Source organism: Streptopelia decaocto (genome assembly GCF_964273445.1).
Source record: "Streptopelia decaocto genome assembly, chromosome: 2".
NCBI classification, from domain to species: domain Eukaryota; kingdom Metazoa; phylum Chordata; class Aves; order Columbiformes; family Columbidae; genus Streptopelia; species Streptopelia decaocto.
Genome location: NC_138655.1, coordinates 106,745,600 through 106,771,394, shown reverse-complemented (window position 1 = coordinate 106,771,394; position 25,795 = coordinate 106,745,600). Strand labels below are relative to the sequence as shown.

The 25,795-nt window shown below is 41.9% G+C and overlaps 1 protein-coding gene across 1 annotated transcript in view; it reads left to right on the top strand.

The window, feature by feature from the left end:
- Nucleotides 1-25,795, top strand: part of VOPP1 (VOPP1 WW domain binding protein) — a 71,239-nt gene that overhangs the window by 30,252 nt on the left and 15,192 nt on the right. The window contains exon 2 of the mRNA XM_082045511.1: nt 14,443-14,501. Coding sequence (XP_081901637.1) covers nt 14,443-14,501 — 59 coding nt within the window. The remainder of the gene's footprint in view (nt 1-14,442; nt 14,502-25,795) is intronic.

Sequence of the window (25,795 nt, the reverse complement as noted above, 5' to 3'; positions counted from 1 at the left end):
TGCCGGTGCAGCCATAACAAGAGGAGAACAGATTTTTTTTTCCGCCAAATATTATCTGCTGAATGCTCTGGCATTGTGACTTCTAACTGTGCCTTTATGCATGTGAATGAGGCGAATGAAACCAGAGACAGAAGCTCTGTATTTCCAATGATAATCAACAGTTTCCCAATTTCCCTGTCACTTCTGAGCCTTTGAATTTCACTTCTGTACCTAAGTCTTAATTTTTCTTTTGCACTTCATGTCTACTCGTGGATGTTGTGTGTTAATTTATAAGCATTGTCTCTCTACTCATTGTGCTCAGACTAGTTTGTAAGCAGGTAAGCACGAGAAGATACTTAGCAACTGAAGACAGAGCTACAAGAGATATAACTGAATAAGCATTTCTGCTGCATCTGACTTCAGTGCTTCAAAAGTGGGTTTCATGCTTAGATGTGGTTTTAGTTTTTAGATTCTCCTTGCCAAGCTTAAGAGTCATGTTTTGATTCATTTCTGTTCCCTACAAATACATACTATTACTTTGTTCTGTACTACACTAGGGAAATCCACTCATCCAGACTATAGACAAGTTGGTTAAAGACTTTATTCAGGGACTGAGGAGGGTGTTGGTCTCTTTTACCAAGTAGCAAGTGATAGGATGAGCGGAAATGGCTTCAAGTTGCACCAGGAGAGGTTCAGATTGGATATTAGAAAAAATGTATTCACCAAAAGAGTTGTCAAGCATTGGAACAGGCTGCCCAGGAAGTGGTTGAGTCACCATCCCTGAGTTGTTTAAAAGACATGTAGATGAGGTTCTTAGGGACATGGTTTAGTGGTGGGCTTGACAGTGTTAGGTTAATGGTTGGACTCAATGATCTTAAGTCTTTCGCAACCACAAGGATTCAATTATTCTATAAGGAAGCAAAACCTCTCTGTGTAATGCATTACACACCAGATACACTCAATACTTAGAAAGAAAAATCAGCTCTTCAGCTGTAAAAATGTTTTCCACTTCATGAATTTTTATTAAGCAGAGATTTTTTTCCTTCTATACATGCTAGTAAGTCTGCAAGCCTGACCTAGTCAGCTGGTGAGTTGACTAACAATTATAAATGAGAAAGAAAAAGCAGGAGAAAATGTTTGGTGTGGACATCCAGTGGTCTGCATAATGTTATCCTCCTGCCTTTTCTCTGCTTGCTGTAGTCGTTGACTTGCCTTTGGCAATTGCGTGAGCTAAAATATCTGCCTCCTGCTCAGATACCCTTGTGCCAGGACTGAAACTAGAGCATATTATTCCGTCATTAAATGGGCAATGTTGAATACTTTGGAAATTAACAACAGCTGCAAGTTCTTCATCTATTTTTATTTGTACTGTGGCTGTAATTTTTCTGGTGTGTTTGAGCTGAAGTCAGAAGAGGAAAGGAAAATAGATCCCCCAAGAGACTGTCTCTTTGTTTTTAATTAAAAAAAGGCCATGCTGAACAAAAGCATCCATAAAACAAATAGTACCAAGGGCAGCCTAGCATTTTATTCAGTGTTACGTGGGCCCCTTAGTCTGGTTGCTGGTATGACTTTCTCAGGGTTTTAGTGGCACCTCGACACATGGTGAGGTAACCGGCACCTTCCATGGTCAGCCCTCTCCTTTAAAAGCCCTACTGTTAGTAGCATCTGTCTTAGAATTTCATAAAGATTGGTGGCAGCAAAGTAATTTTCTGTTTTATTTTTTATGCTCCTAGCCAGACACATAAACCTAAATCCACAGCAGCCACTGCATTCAGCAGTCTTTGGATGAGACCCTAAAAATCAAGCTAAGAAAACCTAAGAGGATGATTGTAAAACACTATTTCTTCATTATCCTTCAATAGTCCAGTGAGTTGGATTTCTTCCCAGAAGTCGCGTGATCATGGGTCAGGAATGACAAGGCGGAGACCATGCTTTAAAACAAAAGGTCAGATCCATGAATTGGCATCTTGCCCTGATACCAAAGGGGTTCAGGCTCCTGCTCTGCTCCTTTTCCCACAGTGCCAGGCAGCTCTGCGGGTGCAGAGGGAAGATGGGGAGATGATGCTGGGGGAGAATGGATATCACAGTGTTAGTTGTTGTTGCTTTTTGGAGCACCTGGAATTAATATCCCTCACAAGGAGTAAGGATGTTGGCTTGAAGTTTGGAACACAGCAAGAAACAGCAGCTGGAAGGGTCACTTAGGGGAAAAATCAGGTTTTTGCTTAATCTGTGGCCATTTTAATATTCTGACTAAGCACTTGTTGAAAGCAGGAGTGAATGAGAGGAAGCCCATCTCGTAGCATTACCCCTTCTGAAAGTACAAGAAGATGCTCCTTAGAAGCCATTGAGCAACTGTAGAAATAAGTGAATTGTTTGTTTATCTGAAAAGCAATTTAACAAGAAAGTTAGCAAGAATGTTTTTTTCTTTTAACTGAAGAGGCAAGTGTTCTGGTACTTTCATCTTTTTATGTGACCCAGCTCATTGGAAGACATCCATTCCTTAGGCTGGAGTTCATTTTTGAAAAATGCATAGTCATTCCTTTAAAAACATTGAAAATGTGGTGTTGTATTTCTGAATTTGAGTAGAAATGAATAAGGGAGGTGGTTTGCTGTTCTTACTCAGTAACCTGAAACTTTAATGGCAAAGCCAAACCACTTCCCTCTAACACTTGTGCAAGTGTCTAACTTCACTACCATGAATAATAACACAGGGTCCTCTTCGTCTGTGAAATCTTACTCACATATTTGAAGGACTTAAGCTTTACTTGGTATCTGATGTCTGATCTGAGAGTCTGTAAACTAAAGATTTTTGCTGCTTTAGAGAAACACAGCTTTATTGACATGAGTTGGAACCGCTGCATTTACACTATTAGAATTTTTCATATCTTCATTGAAAAAAACAGTGTTGTGGCAGGCATGAGCCAAGGGAGAGCAGCCTCTCAATGGTGAGGTGCCAGGCTTTTCCTTTTCCAAACAAAGGGTTTGCTTTTTGTTTGGCTGGGATTTTTTTGTTTGTTTGTTTTTTCTTCTTATTATTTTTTTTTTAAATTGTTGTTGTGTTGCTTGGTTGGGTTTTTTTGCTATGTACTATGGGAAAATAACAAGATTTCCAGCCTGGGCTGGCATGAGAAGCTGTAGCTAATTCATGATGTCATGCTTCTTTGTCAGAAAGGTCTCCTGGTTTTAAACTCTATTGTTGGTGAAAAATGGGAGCTGCTGCCTCACATGGAGGAGAGGTGAACCAGCCATCTATCTGCAGTATAAAAATGATGAAGTTGGTGAAGTCAGCCCCTCACCAATACCCTTTGCAACATGGTGTCATTCTTCTGTGGTGGTCATTCAGAGTCTGCCTTTCTGATTTCTTTGGCTGCCACCCTGTTGGTTTTTGACCTCTGAAGCCTGTTTGGAAAAGTGCTGGGAAGAAGCCTTGACTGTGGCTCAGAGCTGTTGCTGTTTATTTTGGCTGGCCTCTTCTGCTGCCTGATGGTTTTGTTTCTGAGGAGCAGGAGGGAGAGGGTGAGGTGACCTGACTGGGGTCTGACATCCTTCTGGATAATCCAGATCCTGAAAACTACACCTGTGGGGTCACAGGGATGACTAAACATGATTCTGGTTTGATGCTTTGCTTCTGACCTGCTAATTCCAGCTGGCGTACACCCTGATGAAAGAAGAATTAGACACAGATTTTATTCCACTTCTCATCTTGCTGATTGTCTTTGACACATCATTTCTTGCTTGCTTCTCTGTCCTGCTATTCCTATTCCACTTTTTTTTTTTTTTCCCATTCTGAGTTGGCATTTGTGGTTATAGTCTAAAGGGTGCTTTGGCTGCACAGAACTTCTCTGAAAAAATGTAGGAATGCTGCTTCAGTGCCTTCATTCTGTGCTGCTGTTTCCCTTCTGGGATGGACCCTGTAATACTTGAAAGATGAGCCAGCAGGCCTGTGAAGAGAGGGGCAGCAAGCCAAGCTGTGTCCCGTGGAAGCAGAAGCAATGCCCTCAGTGCCTCTGGAGTTGCCCACTGCTTAGAGATCGAATTTTATCCGCAAGTTCAATTTACATGACGTTGTCAATGCAGACCAAGTATATGAATGCATCTGTGCACATTTCTGAGCTATTGGTGCTATTTCCATCTGTTAATGTGGGCAGGCACTATTAAAATCCTCAACACTTTCAGTCTAGTTGACTAATTTTCTAGCTCCTAGGTTTATAAATTAAACATTTATAGCCATATCTCATGCTATTATCCATCCATAGCAATACCTCCAGGCAAGGATCTTGAGCTTTTTTTGGAGTGTGGACCGTGTGTTAATGGACAGCGAATGTTTCATTTATACCTCATCTCGCTTTCACAGTTCTCAGTTACTGGACACCCCCGAGGTAGCCTCAGATATTTTTTCTGAGGAAATAGCCTTAGTGAAGAAATTTGTCACGCCTGTGTCAAAGGTAGGAGCAGGATTCATTGCAGCATCCTGGCTTTTCTTTGTGTCTTGTCAAGTAACTTCCTCATGTGCGAGTATGATGTATCATCTGCAACCAGGAGTAAAGGAAAACATAACATCAAATGAACCACAGACCAAAAGAGAGGTAACTAGAGGTCCAACAGTGATGGCTAGGAAATGTGCATTGTAAGTGTTATTAGAGAAAACTGAAAGCTTGATGGAGTTCCAAGAAAATCCTCATATCTGGATGTGTGTTTGGGCAAAGAGCATGCACTGACTGAGCAGGAGAGGAGACATCCACAGCAAGCATGTCCGCCATCAAGTTATGCAGTGGGTGGTTGAGGAGTGAAAAGCAATATGAGCTGAGACATGGCTGCTAAACTAAGAGATTATTTGAATTTGCCTGGTTACGTATATCCAGTATCTCTATCTAGACAGTCATCTTTGGAACCTGCGGTAGATTATTTTTTTCTTCTTCTTCTCCTTCCAAGAAGCTATTTTAAGTATAGGAAAACTCAAGTGATCACTCAAGCGAAGGAAAAGATCCTGTTAAAAAAGTGCCAAATGCTGGTATGCTTTTGATTTAAATGAACAGATCTGTCAACGCTCTTAGTGGATTATGTTGAAATTTGTCAAACTGGGACATTGGAGATTATTGTTTAGGTACATTCAGTCTCCTAATAGAAAAAAAGCAAACGTTATGGTCTTATGTAGGAGGTTACTTCATTTGGAAAAATGCTTTGCCATTAGTAGGCATCATTACTTGCCAGAAAGGGTTGACTATTTATTTGCTATTCTAGTCCTTTCACGGTAAATACTCCACGGACAAGTGCTTAGTATTTCTTCCTGCCCAGATAAGTAGTTGTGAGGTACAACTGTTGGATTTTTCTCACTGGAATTTAATAATCATATGCCATCACTATGGCAGTGTATTGGACTGTCTGAGTAGGAGTCAGTTTAGGCTCTTAGTTTTATTTAAAAGGCATTGATATTTCAGTCCACCTGGTGAGTGTTTGCTCAAAAGCCACAACAGAGCATCTCCCTGAAAGCTTGAACTGACCTGTTAAACAAATTCAAATTACACTTGGTTAAACTTTTCTGCTGTTTCTTCCTTTGAGGAGGGTTTTGGCCTGAGAAAGATGTGTTTGATGCCAGTCAGTAGGAACTTTAATAGGCTGTGTGCAAAAATAGAAAAACCTGATTATTAGCCTGGATGAACTCAAATGTATAAACTCCTCCCAGTGTTCCAGGAACTGAGTCCCAAAGCAAACCGTTTTCTGGACTGTAACATGGAGATGATCCTATTTCAGCGTTCTAATACACTAATTCAGCCCTGGTCAATGAGCTAGCCTTGCAGACCAGACCATGTTCACCTTTGTTGTGTTACTATTTGAGTCTCAGTGTTTACTTCAAGATAGTTAGTCTAATGTATCTGGGCCAAATGAACGAAAGTTTTGTTTAGAACTCTTTCTCCTGTCCCGCTTTGGTCATTAAACCAGATTGGGCCTGTACCATAAATCATGCATCTGTGCTTTTCCCTTGAGAGACTGAGATGCCTTGTGAGGATGTAAATAACATAGTAATAATGGCTCTTCGTGGGAGTATCTGTAAGTAGGCATCTGACAGTTCACTGTGACGCAGATGGGGATTGACTGAGAACAAACCTTCTCCCAGTAGAGTTTTGAAGTAGATACTTCTGCTCAAAGAATCACCTGGATTCTGACTTGCTGGGGTTTTTTAGGAACTGGTTTTCAAATATCAGAATGTTTCCAAGGTAACCTCTTTACTCTCCACTGTATGCAGATGCTCACTTTTTTTAACACACACGGCATGTGTAATCTGATTTGAAACGAACAGATGCTCCTAACAACAATCTAACACTAAACATGATGGGTTTCTAGAATGAACTCTTGAAGGTGAGAACTTGCCTTAGCCTTGCATACCTTCCAGGGGAACAGCACTCTAGATGATATTTCATTAGTATTGATTTTTTTTGTTCCCTGCACTGGCTGTGTGATTGGTCATAGGACTCTGCATCTTGTTTCGTGGGACAGAGTAGTTGCCACCTTCAGTATTACAGATGTTTTCAGGACTTCAAAGTACAAAGTGTTTTGTTCCAGTATTTGCAGTTTTGGAATATATATATATGTCAGAAAACTGAAAAGGAAAAAGTCTTAGTTGACTAAAATAATATTTTGTTTTCCAATGACTCCTTGTAAGAAGGATCTGAGGAAAGTGTGCATCACTGGATTAAATGTCAAGAATGAAAAACAAGGGTAGTAGGGACGGGAGCAAGAGTTGCTGTGATTACACATCTGTGCTCTGTCCTGTCAGCTCATGCTTTTTCTCTGCAGAACAAATGAGCATCTGGAGGATGTATAACATCAACAGAACAAAGCCTGGGAATTCCCAAAGCAACTGCCCTTAGTCCTGGTGACCATCAAAGAAATCTATTTTCCTGGAGTCTTGGATGGGCTGTCATAGTTTAACTAGCTGGCATCTGTAGTACAATGCTGCTACTGCCCCAATCTTGTCTATATAGCAAATGACTGACAAAATTGGTTTCTGAATCCATCTTCCTTTGCTCAGTCTTTCTTTGCTTTGCTTTTATTATTAGGGGAGATGAAAGATGCCCTCTGAGGGTTTAAGTACTGGGTAATTTAGACGCTGTTTTCATTCTTGGGATGGTAAAGCAGAAGAATGAAATACACATGGGAAACAAGCAAATTTGCCAGTTCAGCATGAACTGAAGGGAATGAATGCTGATGAATGCTGGCATGGTTTTAGATAAAAATGGGGGAAGCCCAAATCTAGACTTCGCTGTTAATAGTGCTCTAGGTAGTGTCAGCTCCTGCAAGGAATAAGTGGCTACTTAGGGTGCAGGCTGGAGATGAACCAAACTTCCAGTTCTTAGTCAAAGGAAAGCAAGTTTGGCCTCTGTGTCTTGATGGTGACACTGAAAGTGTTGCCTACATTCATTAGAGGCGTAGAAGTAAAATCAGTCTATCACCACATCATTTTGTTTGTAAAACCTAGCATTTGTTTTGTTTTATTTCTAAAGAGACTGAGGGTGGAAATAGCAAATATCCTCACTCTTCACATGGTCTTACTTTCAATTCCTGCCAAATGATCCCTTCCCCCCATGCACCCTCCTTTATGGATTGTTTTATAAGATGATTTATGACTTATTCTGTAGTTAAAGAATGCAAATAATAACCTTGCTTTTATTTCTCATGCACATATAAAAGGAAACAATTAATTGCAGAAACCAAATACAATTTTGGAGCTGTGGAACCTGCGCAGTATCGTTTGGAATAGATCAACCAGTTCTTATGGAGTTGGGAAAATGTTGCAGCTGTTTCCTTCAAGTTGGAACAAAAGACTACCACTACCCTCTTAAAGCTGCAGAGACTCCAGTGGAATGTGGAATATTTTTTGCTTTTCTTGGGTGAAAAATGCTTTCAGTATGTGGCATGCCTCATGCTTTCTTGCAGATCTGCCACAAGAACTTTAAGTGTAAGATCAGACCCACCAGAAAGGTTTAAAACCTTCCAGCTTTTATGTTTGTACAAATGTTTCTAAGTTTATGGATGCAGAAATAAGAATGTAAAGCAAGTCCTAACCTTTTCTCTTGATACTTTCATAAGCATCTGGCTTGACATTCTGACGAAGTTGGATATTTTGCATAACAACAATAACTATCATAACTATGGTTTCCCAAACATTTTGAAGACTGAATATGGTTATTCCATCCAAGACAGTCAATTGTTGTTATTAATGGCTCATATTAACACTTCCATATGCTGTGAAATATTTAGCGGGTGTGACTGCTGCACGCACATGAGAATTGAGTGAGGTGATATATGTGGGTGAGGGCTTCTATAGGTGATTTATCACGCCAAGCTGCTTTACAACGTGGAGTAAGTGTGTTGAACGGGGTGTGCAGCTCTGCGCAGTGGGGTGTGGGGGAGGGCGCTGTCCGCTGTGCTGATGGCGCCCTAGGCAGGGGCCCCATCCTGCTCCGGGGGGGGCTCCGAAAAATGAGAATCTCTTGCTTTTCCTTTTCTTCTTCCCTTAGGAGGCTGATGAAAGGATTATATTAAATTGAAATGGTATCATTCTGCAACTGAAGTGCATTTGCAATTTGCTCTACAATGGAGGGGGGACAAAAAAACAGTCAGGCTCCTGAAATGAAATTGCATGGAAGGGATATTTGTATTTCTCTTGTGGGAAAGGTTAATAGATCTAAATGTAAAGTAATGCTTTGTGATGGGAGGCTATCTAGTGCTAAACTCACATTAATTCTAAATAAAAATATGATGAGTAATGCATGTGCTCTGAGCACCAGAAGTATTAATAAGAATTAGCTGCTTGTGCTGAAAATTTTTACTGTTGCAAAACACACACTGATTAATTCAAGGTGGAAAAATTGCTGCTTTTAAGAATCCTGTATGGGAAATATTCTCTTTTTTTTTCTTGGAGAACAACCAGAAAGACTGGCCAGAAACAACTCCTTCTGAAATATATGAAAATCATTCTTTATACTGTGAGTTATGACTTTGTAATCTTTGATGAAATAACTGTATATCTGGAATAGTATCTGTTCTGTTTACTGTTACATAGGAGGGAAATCTTGGTAAAGGATCAGCATCCTACTATACAAGAGTTTCCTGCGGTTTCCTGACTACCTTAGTAAATAAAAGTACCTTAACATAATACTGGTTTTTAGTAAGGGTTGCTTCTGTCTTGTGTGAAGAATATGCTTGCAAGCTCAGTTTCTTAGAATAGTTTGGAGATGGGCTACTTTTACCCTCAGCTGCTAGCATCACCAGGGAAGAAGTAGGGATGAATTTTGATGTATTCGAGCAAGGCTAAAGCAAAACGTATTTTCTGTAGTAAATTGTTTTCACCCTTAGGCTGCACTTTTCAGTTTCAGTATATGTTGTCTCTTAACTCTAATGGATGATATTTTGCCCTTTTCTTGGCTATGGAAGAACAGTATGATCATATTCTTGTCTCTGCAAATCCAGTCTTTCAAACTTGCAGCATGCCTAAGTCCTTCTGATTTCAGTGCACCACATCTAATGAGCACCTTGTATTTCATAATGCTTTCAGCTCTTGTCAAGGCACTGAAATGGAGAGTGTTCTGAAAACTGATACAATTTTAAAGGCCAGATCCTATAAAACATTGTGGTTCTTAGCCAATAATGTGCCCTCTGGAACTGAATATTTAGTTTGGAGTTGCACTGTAGACTGTCGCATCCTTTTGTCTGGGTTCCACCAAGTACTTGCCAGGTGGAAGAGTCTTGTTCAAGCGAGTTTTGCAAGAGGCTTTCTGTAAGAGGCAGCAGATGCAGCCAGTTGTTTCTCAGATGCTGTGGAGCCATATGGTCAGAAATGTGTCCTGATTACCATAATTACTAATTTGATCTAGCTGTGTGGAATATGGTGTTGAGGGTGTATGTTGGAATAGGATTGTTTGATGCTCAGAAATTACAAGGTCTTGTTCTGTGTCTTAGATACTTTTAACACTTTCTTCCTGATCATCTGTGAATTTATCCTAGCAGACCCCTGGAGCCACAAGAGTGACATTTGGATCAGCTTGCACCCTACTAACATATAGCATATACCCAGCTGAATGGGAGGTAGCAGACACTAAGTGGGTCATCCCAGAATGCTAGGAGCCATTTCTGTGATATCAGCATGGCACATCACTCAGTTAAATTCCTACTTCCTGCCCCTGCCCCTTCTGAATCTACCTATTTGGGTCCTTGTAACTGTAATACATAATAGAATTTGTGTGTAGCATCTAGCTTTTTGTCTGGTTAAAAAGAAAAAGCCACACCCTTTACTGCTGTTAACTGATAGGGTTTCATTGACTTTGTGATCGATAGCAGACCTGTGCCTCTTACAGAATCTGGCTTTGAGGAGATGTCACAAACTCACTCTGAATGTCCCTTCAGCATACAGATAGAAATCACCCTCCCTGCTGCCCTCCACAAGTGTGTCCCTCCACAGCAGGCTGCTTTTTTTCATTGGTATCCATAACAAAAATGGAGGGTACTTGTATTGGAGAATATTTACTATCTGCAGATGGAGCTGTAATAGTTTTTATTTTATTATTATTATTTTCTAAACATCCAATAGAAGCACTAGGCATGAATTCACTGCTCCCTTGATTGTGAAGAGTAATTAATTGATTTGATCTGTTTTCTTTTTACTATCCTGTGGACTGAAAGATAATGATCTGCAATGTGGAGAATATTCCTGCTAGAGAGAGTATTTCTGCAAATCCTGCAAGGCATAACTAATGATCTGTGGAGTACCATCTGACATTCAGTGAGCAGGCTGCCTGCTGTCTTCCCCCACACCATGTGCATACATATGTACTTGCATTCTGTATTTTATGGTGTGATCAAAACCAGTCTTTGGTTAATGTTTTAGTAAGTTCTCTTTCTCATTGTTCTTACTAGCAGTGGTAACATTTGCATTTTCAATCTGTGGCAGGAGGCACATTTCTTTTCTTAAAGGAAATCTGCATAAATATAGAGGCCACAGAAAAGGATGACTTACAAGTTCGCATTGCTGCAGTCTGTCAAATAAAACAGGCTACAAGACAGATGCTGATTTGTTTAAAATCAAACAAACAAAAACCCAAGTCTTGTGTGTTTTCTCTTTCCCAATGTGCAATCTTAAAGAATGTATTCAAGCATCTGGTTAATTCACATACCAATAATTCTCTAAAGATTACATATGCACACCCAATTAGACCTGCATCATTTATTTAAAAAAAAAAAAAAAGAATGTAGTCTTGTGTTTATATTTTATAGCTGTGACAGATTTTAAAGGACGTAGGAGGAATTTTATAAGCAAAATGTGGAGTCCTTCTAGAAAAACTGAAAGCATCAGCAGTGTTGTACCTAAGTTTGTTTAAAAACCATAAACACACTTTTTTGCTATAAGTGAATGGATAAATTACTTTTTTAAGATGTGGCCTTGTTAGAAACTCTGAGGTATAGCCTGTCTTCATACAGGAGCTAGTGGAGTGGGCACTAACCGTGATGTCTGAGGTCCTTTCGTGTTGCAGTAATAGGAGTTACCTTCCTTTTGTTTCTGTTTTGTGGACTGCCATGAGTTGCTGCAGCTGTGGTTTCTTGAGGGTTTAAATAGTCTCAAATGGCTGCAAGGACATCATCCTCTAAAGGCTCTGTGAGGATGAGAGCCTGGTGCTGATGGTGTACATCCCCTCACATGCTTGTATTCCTCTCCACCAGCTTAACTGAGATGCCAGTACCACTCAGAAGAATAACATGGGTCTTGGCAAGAGATGGATGATCATAGTCTGCTTCAGAGGATGTGCATGGGATGGGAAAAACTAATCTGCGGCCTGACTACTCTGTTTATCTGTCTGGTACCCGACTATTCAAGAGGCTCAGATCCTTAGAGGCAATGACATTCCTGTCTTATTCTTAGCAGGCAATTCTTGCGAGATGTGCTAACCAGCAGTAGAGACAGTGGTTAGTAACCACCTGCTGTATGTCGGGCTTTACTGGTATAAAGTTGCCATGGAGATTGGTAGGAGTTTTAACTGAGTGGGAACTAGAACAGTTTGCCCTGTGTGTGTAAATCTGTTTGACATGTCGTGTGTATCAAATTTGGCTGTGCTGCTCACATTTGAGGTCCACTTGCTTGTCTGTCTTGTAGGAGAGCTGGACAACTGCCATTGAGTATTCAGAGCGCTGTGTTATTAAGGCAGAATTGGGATTGGTACCTACTGTTCCGGGGCCCATGTAAAAGCAAAGTCTGTGTACCAAAGCATTTTTAGTACAGGTACCTAAGTTCTGTAAGCTAGAGAGAACTGTTACTGGCAAAACTTTCCTGGGCTGGAGCAGATGATCACAGTAAGCATATTGGCTGTCTGAAACAGAGAATTATTATGAGGCAGGAACAGAAATCTTACAGCTTGGGAGATGTGGGAAGGAGGAATCTTCCCAATGCATTTTAGAACTTGTAAAGTGGATTAAAACACAGGGAGGAGGGCAAGCAGAATGAGTGCTGAATATAAATGTCTCCTTTACACTTGTAAAGGGTACACAGGCTCCACGTGCTCAGAAACATTGCTGGGAAAACATCAATTAAAATGCTTGAGACTGACGAAGGCTTTAAGGCTGTTGAGGTAAATGGTGACTCACATTGGCTGAGAAGCAGGAAGGAAAAACGCTTAACAATGTACACCCTGGGCTGGATTCTGAAATGGAGCTTCCCAAAGGGTCAACCTGCAGGCATCGGGATTTTAGCCAGGGCCTGCTGATCTGCAGCCTTCAAAGTTGAAGTGCCAAAGTATTTTTCACTGACTTGGCAGCAGACCTGCTGGGTTTACAATACATATACATTTGCAGGGTGATATGGAGAGAAACTTGGCATATTTAGAGTGAGGCAAAACAGCCAGCTGATGAAAATATTCATAAGGAAGCATTAAGAAGTTGGAAGCTTTGAAGGAGGGCAGGGAAAAGAGGAATAGGACAAATGTGGAGATTTATCTTTGAACACCACTTGCTCCAGCAGCAGCTATGGAGCCCTCCTGCATATACTGCCTGGACCAGGGCATCGATTTGAGAGTGGAATGAGGCTTCCACAGTGTTTATCATAAGGGAAAAGCTCCAGTCCTTTCAACAGAAGCTAAAGCTTGTGCATCTTGAAGACTGGTGTGAGCCTGTCATATCAGTGAAAATGCCTCATCACACGCATCAAAAGTCTTCTCCTTCTCCCCTATGTCCTGTACCACTCGTAACAATGTAATCCATAGCAGTTTGTCTTCATGGGCTGTAATTGATCTGTCTGTGATTTAGCTCATCAGATACTCATTAAAGAGCTTGCAGCCTTTCTTATTCATGAGGAGTGAGAGCTGGGGATCTAAAACCACTTTGTCTTTGTCTTAACTGGATTCACGTCGTAGTCTGATATTCAGGGAGGCTAATGAACTTATAGGAGCTATTATTTAAAGCTGAGCTGCTAAGTGAACATGAAGGATGATCCAAGCACCGCTGGTGTGCTGAGTGCTCTCCAATGTGGGGTTTCAGGTGTGAGCAGCAGAGGGAATTATTGCTAAAACCTTAGCAAGATATTGCTTGCTGCTCTGCGGAGGGTGTCCCACAATGCTCTGGCTGTGTGTGATCAGATAATGTAACTTGTGGTGGAGCTCCTGGAGCTACATTTGCAATGAAGATGGCATTTTATGCTAGCGATGTCAACGGGTTACACAGAAATATTTTGTGCATTGTATATAGAGTTTGGGCCTGACATCTGGTTTTCTTTTTTTAAGCGTGCCGTCTGTACGCTGGTAACGTCTGTAACAATGTGCGCTTCCCGTGTTGCCACACGCTGAGAAAATGCCTGTCGTCATCCTTGAAGAAGGATGTGCTGGCAATCTGCAAAAGAGAACAATACTGCTGGGCTGCAGAAAGCAGTTTCCTTTCCCCTGTACTTTAATGAACACTTGGGATATTTCCAAGCTGTAGGAAGACTAGATGGGATGGATGAGTTCTCCACTCTGCTCCTTTCTGAGCCTGGCTCTGCACACCACAGACTTCCAGAAAGATGAATCATTCACTGCAATTATTTAATTTATTGTATAGTCATAATGCATAGCTTATGCCTTGGAGTTCTCTTATGTAACTACAACCACAACAGCCTATTAAGTTCTCCCTGGTCTTTTAAAACACCAGTTCTTCCAGGGATCCTGTGTCTGCACTGAATCTACTGACTTTGGTGATGAATCATGGGAAGCTATGGGGCCCTGCAGACAAAGCCCCATGTGATGGGTGTGAATCCTAATGTGGCACGCTGCCATTCAAATAAACTGACTTCCTAGTTGTTGCGTGTGTCAGGATTGTGAAATCTTTGGCCATAGAAACCTCCTCTAATTGCTCAAAGTCACAGTATTTATAAATACTCTATGCTTGTATTTATAATCATCCATTGTCTTATGTAAATATTAATATTATATTTTTCTTTCTTTGTAGTGTACAGAGGCCAAAAAGCATTGCTGGTACTTTGAAGGATTATATCCTACATATTATATGTAAGTAGTCATCACTTTCCTTGTTGAGTTTTCTAGTGCTGAAGAGAGGATTAGAATCTGTAGGCTTTTAGAGTGTTGTTCTTTCCTTTCGCTCGTTCTATTTTTTCCATAACTTCCCTAAGACTTTTTCTAATTTAAAATAAAGGTGTAATAAACTTTCCCTTCTTCACCGTGTCCCATCTCTTTCCCTTTCTCCTTATTAAAAATAGTGTACAAACTCGTTTTGCCACCCAGTCCAGGTGACCTTTCCAGTTTGAAAACAAAAGTGCAAGATCTTAAACAGCTCTTATTTCAGAACACTGGGAGGGAAACATAAGTAGAGCCCTGTGAGGACAGTTCTCCCTTTGTTTTGAGCAAGGGCAGGTAATCGAGCAGAATACCAAGCATGCTTTGACAGTAAGTTTGTCCCTCTGCTAATACTGTTGTTTAATTTAGGGAGTTGGGATGATTTGTTATCTGTGGCATACCTGTCCATTTAATAAGTGGCATATATGTTCACATCAGGCTTGAGTGTGAACGATATGTCAATGACCTGTTGGTTCATGGCTGAGGGTCTCTCTGAATTGCAGTTTTCTGTTTTAAATTGCCCACAGCAACACCAAAAAGGTGAAGGAAAAGTGTGGGTGGGAGGTATCTTCCCTGTGAATTTGGGGGCAGAAAGGAAGTGAACGTACTAAACTTTGTCCCTGGGTTGTGTAACTTTATGATTGCAAACATCTGTAAACATGAGTTTAAAAAAAAAAAAAAATAGTGAGGTTGAGGAGTAGGTAGCAGCATTAGGTCATCTGTTCCCTGAGCAAGCTCTTCCTTGCTGAAGGATTGGAAATTACTGTAATCCTTATGCTGCCCAAGAATTTTCGTCCATTTTCTTCTCCACCTCCACTTCATCTGCCAGAAACAAGAGAGAAATGCTAGAGACAAAAAGCAGCCAGGAGGCCAGGCAAGAAACAAAGCTCACTGAAAGGATGAAACACTGTGTGGCTTAATCATCTGTGATCCTGACTATTAACTGCTTAGGAAGTGTTTGTGCCTAGAACTCACTGTCTTTTTTTCAGGTGACTGAAATGTTGAGAATTACTCATAAATGGTCAGCCAGAACAGATGGGTGAATTTCAATAAATTCATTTTCTTTGCATGCTAATAACAACAGGACTTTAGTTCCACCTACATTTTATTTTATTTTGCTGCAATGTGGGAAAGAAGCTGGGATGTTATGAAATAATGAAAATCCCACTGTACCTTGACATTCAGGAGTGTGTTATTCATCATCACCTTGGTGTTCTGCTTACGTTTCTGCCCACACGCTTTTGCAGCCCATGTTTGTCTCCCTTTGTAATACAAAGGGGTAGCTACTTGAATATGGGGTGTTAGCTCAGGCTCTTTGTGCCATAGGTAAATACATACTGAAGTGCTGCAAAAGCAAGGGGTACAAGGGGGAGGCTCACTCTCTCCAATAGATGTGATGCATGCAAGATTATTTTCTAATTGTTTTCTTTTTGGGAACTAGTTCACAGTTTTCTTCATGTGCTGAAATGGAGTATCTTCCAGAAAAGTGTGGTGTGTTTATTTTGTGATCTGTCAAAGAGGTTAATTGGAATTGCACACAGCTTTAAATATTGGCAGGAAGAAAGTTGTAGAAGGGGCTATGGTGTTGGTGGGTTGCTGGTTGGTTTGGGAGACATTTTGATGTGGGGGGAAGACTGTTGTATATTCACTATGTCAGGTCACTCATAAGACTGTTAGTAGTAGTTTTGTGTGTGGTTTTTACTGCAGCACCCTGTTATCTGAGCCATTGTATGAGCATGTTGTGATTGTCAGTCCCTTGGATAGTGTAAGTAAATGGAAAAAGGAAGGGGAAAAGGGGTAAGATATTTGTGCTCAGGGATGATTGTGATGGTGATGAGTGTCACATTAATGCTATTGTTGTTATTGCGATTATAAATTTAAGTGGGGAAGAAGGAACACTAAGAAAAGACAACAAGGATTTGGGAACAGTAAAGCTCGAAGAATAGATAATGTGTGACAAGTGAAGAAATGTGGAAAAGAGGGAAGAGAGGGTATTTGAGTCCCCCCTTGTTCTTGTGGGGGACTTTAACCTGCCGGATATCTGCTGGGAGCTCAATACTGCACAGAAGAGGCAGTCTAGGAAGTTCCTAGAGTGTATAGAGGACAATTTCCTTCATCAGCTGGTAAATGAGCCTACCAGAGGCAAGACCCCGCTAGACCTACTGTTTACAAACAGAGAAGGGCTGGTGGGAGATGTAGTGGTTGGAGGCCGCCTGGGGCATAGTGACCATGAAATAATAGAATTCTCAATACTCAGAGATGCAAGGAAAACCATTAACAAAACCTCTACGCTGGACTTCCGGAGGGCAGATTTTTGCCTATTCAGAAGTCTAGTTCAGAGCATACCCTGGGAAACAATGCTTAAAAACAAGGGGGCCCAGGAGGGTTGGACATGCTTCAAGCAGGAGGTTTTGAGTGCGCAGGAACAGGCTATACCAGTGTGCCGAAAGGCTAGCCGGCGGGGAAGACAACCGGCTTGGCTAAACAGGGAGATTCTGAATGAAATCAGAAATAAAAAGAGACTTTACCGACTGTGGAAAAAAGGGCTGGCTACTTATGAAGAATTTATGGAAATAGCTAGATCATGCAGAAAAAAAATCAGGGAAACAAAAGTGCAATTTGAAGTTAATTTGGCCAATTCTGTCAGGGATAATAAAAAGTCCTTCTTCAAATATGTTAACAACAAAAGGAGGGGCAAGGAAAATCTCCATTCTCTGTTGGACTCTGAGGGAAATATAGTTAACAAAGATGAGGAGAAAGCTGAGGTACTTAATACCTACTTTGCCTCAGTTTTTACCAGTAAGACAGGTGGCCCTCAGGACAACTCATGTCTGGAGGTGGTTGACAGAGATAGGAACCCAAATAGGGCCCTTGTATTCCAGGAGGAAATAGTTGGTGATTTACTGAGCCATCTGGATCCTCACAAGTCAATGGGACCAGATGGGATCCATCCTAGGGTGATGAGGGAGCTAGCAGAAGAACTTGCCAAGCCTCTCTCCATCATCTTCCAACAGTCCTGGCTCACTGGGGAGGTCCCATATGATTGGAAATTGGCCAATGTTACCCCAGTCCACAAAAAGGGCTGCAAAGCTGACCCTGGCAACTACAGGCCTGTCAGCCTGACCTCAGTGCCTGGCAGGGTTATGGAGCAGATCATCCTGAATGGAATCACACAGCACCTTCAGGATGGACAAGGGATCAGACCCAGCCAGCATGGGTTTAGGAGAGGCAGGTCCTGTCTGACCAACCTGATCTCCTTTTATGATCAGGTAACTCACCTGGTGGATGGGGGGAAAGCTGTGGATGTGGTCTATCTGGACTTCAGCAAGGCCTTTGACACTGTCTCCCATAATATACTCCTGCAAAAGCTGGTAGCCCATGGCTTGGACAAGTGTACTCTACGCTGGGTTAAGAACTGGCTGGAGGGCCGGGCCCAGAGAGTGCTGGTGAATGGGGCTGCATCTAGCTGGCGGCCAGTCACTAGTGGTGTTCCCCAGGGGTCGGTGTTGGGTCCAGTCCTATTTAACATCTTTATTGACGATTTAGATGAAGGGATTGAGACCATCATCAGCAAGTTTGCTGATGACAACAAGTTGGGAGGGAATGTCGACCTGCTGGAAGGCAGGAGGGCTCTGCAGAGGGATCTGGACAGACTGGAAAAATGGGCTGATTCCAATGGGATGAAGTTCAATAAGGCCAAGTGCCGGGTGCTGCACTTTGGTCACAACAACCCCCTGCAGCGCTACAGGCTGGGCGCAGAGTGGCTGGAGAGCAGTCAGACAGAAAGGGACCTGGGGGTACTAATTGACAGGAAGCTCAACATGAGCCATCAGTGTGCCCAGGTGGCCAAGAAGGCCAATGGTATCCTGTCCTGTATCAAAAATAGCGTGGTCAGCAGGACAAGGGAAGTGATCCTTCCCCTGTACTCTGCATTGGTGAGGCCACACCTGGAGTATTGTGTTCAGTTCTGGGCCCCTCAGTTCAGGAAAGACATTGAAGTGCTGGAGCGAGTCCAGAGAAGAGCAACAAGACTGGTGAAGGGACTTGAGCATAAGACCTATGGGGAGAGGCTGAGGGAGCCAGGGTTGTTTAGTCTAGAGAAGAGGAGGCTTAGAGGTGACCTCATCACTCTCTAGAACTACCTGAAGGGAAGTTATAGCCAGGTGGGGATTGGTCTCTTCTCCCAGGCAGTTAGCAATAGGACAAGGGGGCATGGGCTTAAACTCTGCCAGGGGAAATTTAGGCTGGATATTAGAAAGAAATTCTTTACAGAGAGAGTGGTCAGGCATTGGAATGGCCTGCCCAGGGAGGTGGTGGACTCGCCGTCCCTGGAGGTTTTTAAACTGAGATTGGACATGGCACTTAGTGCCATGATCTAATAAACGGACTAGAGTTGGACCAAGGGTTGGACTCGATGATCTCTGAGGTCTTTTCCAACCCAGTCGATTCTGTGATTCTGTGATTCTGTGATAGGAGCCCAGTAGGTTTAAAGGGGGCTTGCACCAAAATGATAGGAAGGACATTGACGTCTGTGGTTCCTGCGGTTTCCTACATTGTTACTTCTGCAATTTCAGTTTCTTTTGTCTATGGTTCTCAGCTGCTTCCTACCTGTGCTGTCTTTTCACACCTGTATGGTGGAGGAAGGGCACAATGAAGTCCCATTGCTTTAGCACTTGTTTGACCCTTCAATGAGTTAATTCAACTTGCTGATCCCACAGAAAGTTGTTCATTTCAGCACATTTGAGTCAGTGTTGAATCAGCTTGGTACAGTTCTTGGTGAACACTGGTGAAATGGGAAAGGAGTATTCTGCATATTGTGGGGGAGGAGGTTTGAATAGGATCTTATCCATTAGCATATGGTTAGATGTTAAATCTTCTAAAGGCATAATATGTAACTTTATTATGAGAATATATGCTCTGTGCAAATCTAGAACTAGGATGTGCTATAGTGAAACAGGTTTTATTTTATCCTACAATTTCTGGAGCAACAATTGGAAAGAAGCAGATATATTTAGTCAAACGAGTTTGCAATAGATTCCATTCCTTTCTATCACTGGTTTTCTGGCAGAAGCTTTTTCTACCCAGTTAACATATGTAGTCTCTCCTTTGGTCTTGAGGCTATCTTTGGAGACTTATGCAACCCAGCAATGCAATCCTTTTTAATGATTTCCCTGTGATTTCAGTCCCATGCTGACCGTGTGTCAGGCGTCTCTTGGGGACACTTTGTATTATAATGAAAAGGTTGGCTTGTCAGCTCAGACATACCACATCCTGTGTCTATTCACAGACCTAGTGTGGTATACTCAGACCAAGGCATCCCTGGACTGACATGTCCATATGCTTTATCTCTTCTGAGCAGGCACATCCTCCTCGAAGGTGCCTGCTTCTCTTTCAGTTGCTCAGAGTAATAGAAGTCCAAGGTGGACTGTCACATAAAATGGTTTGTTGCTTTTATCAGAAGTTTAAAAGCAAGATAGCCGAGTTAATCTTTCCTGTAAAGGCTCTACTTCAGCAATCCAAACACAGAGATAAGACTGTGTCTGCAAAGTTAGAGGAACACGGGATAAGAAATCATTGTGACAAAATAAGTGTACTGGAAATTCAGCTAGATTGGGGGGTAAAACTTGCAGTGATTTGACTGTTCTTTTGGAGCTTGAGCTTTTTTTTTTTTAGTTTTTGATTCAATCTGTCTTCTGTTGTAATTATTTTAAAAAGAAAAAGCTGTTAGAGATGTTGCTTAAAGCTTTCTTAAAACTTATCGGTTATGCTTTCTGTATTAACAGGTGAGGTGAAGGCTGGACGTCGCTGTTACAGAACTAATGATACATGTCTCTAAGTAGTTAATGGTATTAGTACCATTTAAAATTTCCAGTGGGCATAATTGTTCTAGCCTTCATAGCTCAACAGTAAGCTTTAGTTTATTTCAAGCATGTTTCTTAAGGCTGGTCTGAGGAATTGATCATTTTCCAAACTTTTCTACCTCGGCTATATGAATCTGTTAATTTAAGATATAGCTTATTTCAGGCTAGAAGCCACCATGTAAAGCTTCCCGGGAATTTTAGAGACATACATTAGTCTTCTAGTGTTGATACAGAAAATTTCCAAGACTGCTCTTAGCTTACTTCACTACCCAAACCAACCATTTCTCTGTGTCCTAGTCACAAGATATTGCCAGTTGCTACTTTTCTCCTGCTTCAGCAAAAACCATTTATTTATGTGGTCTGGAAGAATAAGTAAACAAATATGAAGTAGAGAAAGGAATTAGTCATTGGAGTGTAGTTCTTATCCTTTGGAAAATCAGGGAGCCAAGTTATCCCTGACTTTGCTTAAAGAGCTAGATCATACATCTGCTTATGTACATGCACAGAAAGCAACTCATAATTAAAGATGTCTTAACAGATTTGACTCAGATCCTCTACAAGGATCCTCATCCCACTCTCACTTAAATAAGCCAGCTCAGTGTTATTGTAGATGTACCTGAAGTGCTGGTGGTTGGAGGAAGAGACGGTCAACATACTTCTCTTACTTGGCAATAAAGTTAATAATAATATAGTGAATACATTAGATTGTGAAATCACTGTCTCTGTAGGCAGATGCCAGCAGCACTTAAGATACTCCAGTTGTTTTTTCCACTTCTAAATTGTGATTTAATAGTATAGGGAAGGCTGCCTTACATTTTGACGATGAAAATAGTTTCATTAGAGTGATTGTGAATGTCTCCCTCATTGCAGGGTGAAGCATATTCCTGGGTATGAATGACCAATCCGATAGGTCTTCTCTGTTTATTTTTCCTCCTGTTGTTAGCTACAATCACATTGGAGATTTTAATGAGGTGATAAATTCCATATGCTAGAACCTGCGTGTTTCTAATCCTCTCCTTCCCAGGCTCTGTGGCATGTTTATAAACAGCACAAATGTCTTTGAGTATGAGTGGTAGGCACGTCTCCACAGCATTAGAAATGGCATGGCCCATGTCACTGGGTCAGTGAAATAGTTGTCCATGGGGTGGGGGGGAGTTGGCTGACTTGGAGGGAGGAAAGAGTTTTGATGCTGGCCAGTATTAAGTTAACATTATTTCAGCTCATCCTGATGGATTATTGTGTATTGAATTTTCTAATAAAGTAATATTCTAAGAGAAGTAGTGAGGAAAGGAGACTAATGCTGATTAGAGAACAAAGAATAACTCAGGTGGGAGGGGTTCTCAGGAGACCTCCAGTCCAACCTCCTGCTCAGAGCAGGGTCAGCGATGAGGTCAACCAAGTTGCTCAGGCCTTCAACCAGTTAGGTCTTGGGAAAACTCCAAGGAAGAAGATAGCACAACCTCTCTGGGCAACATGGTCTGCTGCCTGGCTGTCTTCATGGTGGATAAGTTTTCCCACACACCAAGTCAGAACCAATTTTTGTTTCAGTTTACATCCATCATTGTTGTTGTCCCACCCTGCACCACTAGGAACAATCTGGCTCCATCTTCATGGTAACTCACTTCGGCCTACTGGCAAGTTGCTCTTGGGTCCCTCTGAAATCATTTCTTCCCTAGGCTGAGCAAGCCCAAGTCCCTCAACCTCTCCTCATAGGGCAGGTACCCTAGCCTCTGACTATCTTGGTGGTCCGTTGCTGAGCTTGCTCCAGTTCATCAGTTTCATCCTTTTTACTGGGGATGCCAAAACCAAATGTGGTATTTTAGATGTGGTCCAACAAGTTCTCAGTGAAAGGTGGTAGTTACTTGCCTTTATCCACTGGCTAGGCTTCTGTTGACACAGTCCAGGATGCTGTTGGCCTTTATTGCTGTCATGGCACACTGCTAGCTCATGTTCATCTTGCTGTCTACTGTGACCCCTAGGGCCTTTTCAGCAGAGCTGCTTCACAGCCAGCAAGATGTCCATCCTTCCCACAGGCAAGACTTTGCATATGGTTTTGTTCAATTTCATGAGGTTCCTGTCAGGCTATTCCTCCAACCAGTCTAAATCTTTGAGTGGCAGCCCCTGCCCTTGAGCTCATTGACTGATCCCCAGTTTGGGACCATCTCCAAAACTTGGTGAAAGTACTCTATGACCAATTCCAGCAACATGTTTGTCAACAGGACAAGTCCAAACCTCTGTGGTACTACCAGTGATTACTTCATACTCTCTAGGAAGATTGTGACACATTGACCACTGCCCTTGGAACACCACCAAACAGCCAGTTTGTGGTTTTGTGGGGTTGGTTTGTTTGCTTTTTGCCTTTGTGTGAGGGGGATTGCGGGGAGGGTGTAAACCCATCTAGCTGTCCACCTCTCCAGACTGTAATATCTGAACTTGGGTAAAAGAGTATTATGGCAGACAGTGAGGAAAGCCTTGCTGAAGTTGAGCTAAATGACATCAGCTGCTCTCTGGCTTGTCCACAGATACCATCCACTGCCAGTGTAGGGGTAACAGCTCTTCTGGCTGCACTTGGTGTCCCTTGCAACTATCAGTGGTAGGTGAGGTTTGGCTTTCCTAACATCACACCTGCTTGTACATGTGATGATTTCTAAATTCCTCCTTGGTAGCCTGTACCTGCTTTCCCCTCCTGAATACTGACTTTTTGAACTGGAGCTCAGCCGTGGGTTCCTTGGCTAAGTATGTTTTGACTGTTCACTGTGCTACTAGTTGAAAGACCTCCAGAAATAAACAGAGAAACTATCTTTAGAAAAAAATGTTAATCATCGCTGCTGGTAAATGCATGAAGAACAGAATAAACATAGCGGAGTAGCATCTTGTAACTTCTTCCAATTCTTATCCGAAGCAAGACTTGAATTAATGTTAAAAGCATGTGCAGATGGAAGTGCTGTATTTTTAGGCTAATGTGTTTTTGCCATAGAAAGTAGTTTACAGCCTACAGCAGACAGCTGCATGTGTACACATTTATGTTGATTAAATCTGTTTTTCATTTAGAATTAGTATGAGGACATCACTGTAAACCTAAAAAAGGAATGTTTGCTAATATTCCTCATGTTTAAAACATGTTACTGCCTTACATGGGAACAGTCAATTATTTTTCTTATTGTGGAGAACAATGCTGATTGTATTGTTTGTGGGTTTTTATGGTTTTTGAAATAAATTTCTTTTGCATTTCCACACACCTCTCTTCCTTTTCAGATTAAATTTTGTGGTATTTATCACACAGTCGTGTTCATCTGGGTTTTGCATGTAATCTCTTATGTGCTTGGTGGTCACTCTATAATAATAATTTTGTGCATTATCAAGAACCTGCAAAATGTTCCAGATGAAAATATTAAAAAGGTTATTTTTATTCAGATAGCTTAGAGATTACTTCTTCCATCAGTGTGGGTACAAGAGGCTGAGAAAACCCCCCAATCCAGACACAGGGTATGTTGCAGGATGGGAGCTACTTCCTGTGCTCTACATCCTGTTATGTTTACTGCCTTTAATTAAGTTGGCTTTTCTGATGATACACTTAGCTTTCCCATTGCAATTACAGCTGCATGAAGTGTCAGCAGGTGTGTGCTTAGGGCAGTAATCTAGCTGTTGATTTAATCTTCCATTTGATTTGAAGCCAGCATGGAGGAGGGAGAGGGGAGGCAGTGTTAGGGTTTTGCACGCTTCCAGGGCCCTTGAATGGCCAGCACCGTACAGAAATGGAGACCTGATTCAGGCCAGGGCCACCAATTCAGCAGCGAGCAGCCACAGGAGGGACCTGATTGCATATGTCGTTCAAGGCAAGAACGCAAGTGCACAGTTTGCATTGTGAAGGATGACAGCAGTCATTATCAGACCATCTGTCTATAAAGGCAACAAAAATGTACCACCATTGGTATGTTTGCTCAGTCCTATGTGGCCATAAACAATAAGGGTACAAAACATTGCAAGTAGCCTCACTAGTCTGTGCCCTGAGGTGATACATTCCTTGCTTCAAATAAGGCACTGGATTCCCTTGATGTTGATGGATCTGATGAGGTTGTGGTCCTGACTGCTGTAATGACCCAGCCGCTAGATGCCTTGCCAAGCACTTGAATTTACTTCGATGGATTGGTTGTCCAATGCACAGCCTGGGGAGAATTAGGTTACCAAATTAACAACCAACTCAACTTGCTAGGAGTGAGTTTTGAGGAGAGGAGGGGGATTTAATATCTCAGCCTTCACAGGCAATCAAGCAGGTGACTGACCTAATTTGAGATTTGAAGCTCTGAACAATTTCAGAGTTGGAGGCTGACCAGGTTTAGGCAGCCTGTTCTGAGAAAGGAGAGGAAGGAAGAAGGGGGGACAGCGTCTTGCGGAGTATTCCTCTGAATCCAGGCTCTGCTCTGGCTCAGGGGGAGCAGGGAACCCAGTCCTGCCCCTCTCATTTCCAGAAGATGCAATAACCACAGTTGTGGCTTATCATGTGTTTTTCCTCTTGGGGCTATTTGACTTGAAATACTCATCAAAGCATTAACTCTTCCATGTCCTGGGTAAGAACCCTAATTTGAGGCTGAGAAGCCATTTCTTCTGACTACATGTCAGTGGGACAGGAAGGCTTGTGCCTGATTTGAGCTCCAGTGGACAGCATCAAAGATCACTTGACCTCAAAGTCATCTCAAACCTTCTAAACTTTGCTGTATAGAGATATCAGGAATTAAAATTTTGAAAGACTTAGTGGCACCTAACTGCTGGCCATTAGAACCTATGTCCTTCTCTGTGTATGATCCTGCTCTAGCTGTGTGAAGAAAAAAGATTTGCTGTGCAGGCAGGTAGCAAATTCATGGACATCCATCGCCCCCTACCAGCAGATTAGATGCAGTAGGACTGCTCACCCACTGGGAGCAGCTTGAGATATGAAGAGCTAATTGTGTGTTTAATAAGGGGCCTGATGATTAACTAGAAGTCCTCAGTCCTGTTCATATGAGAAATTCACAATTCTACCTCCAGAAAATTAAAACTTGTCATATAGGTTATCTGTGGCTTACTTTTGTTGGAACCTTAAGCTATGCTGTTTCTCTGCTTTGTTCTGCAACAGAAAGGCCTGGATCCCATATTGAAAAATGGCTGTTTAAGGTACCATACACTGCCATGGAACAAAGTCTAAACCACAGCAATTCCTGCTGGCTTCTGCCACAAGAGGAGCAGAGGAAATTTCTAGATGGATATGAGCAGGCCAGAAAGCCATGTGGAGAGATCTGCTGCCTTTACAGACAAGAAGGAGGGTCCTTCTTGTAGAGTAGCTTTCCTCCTGGGATCTGAGAAGAGAGGGCTGGAGTTACAGCAAATTAT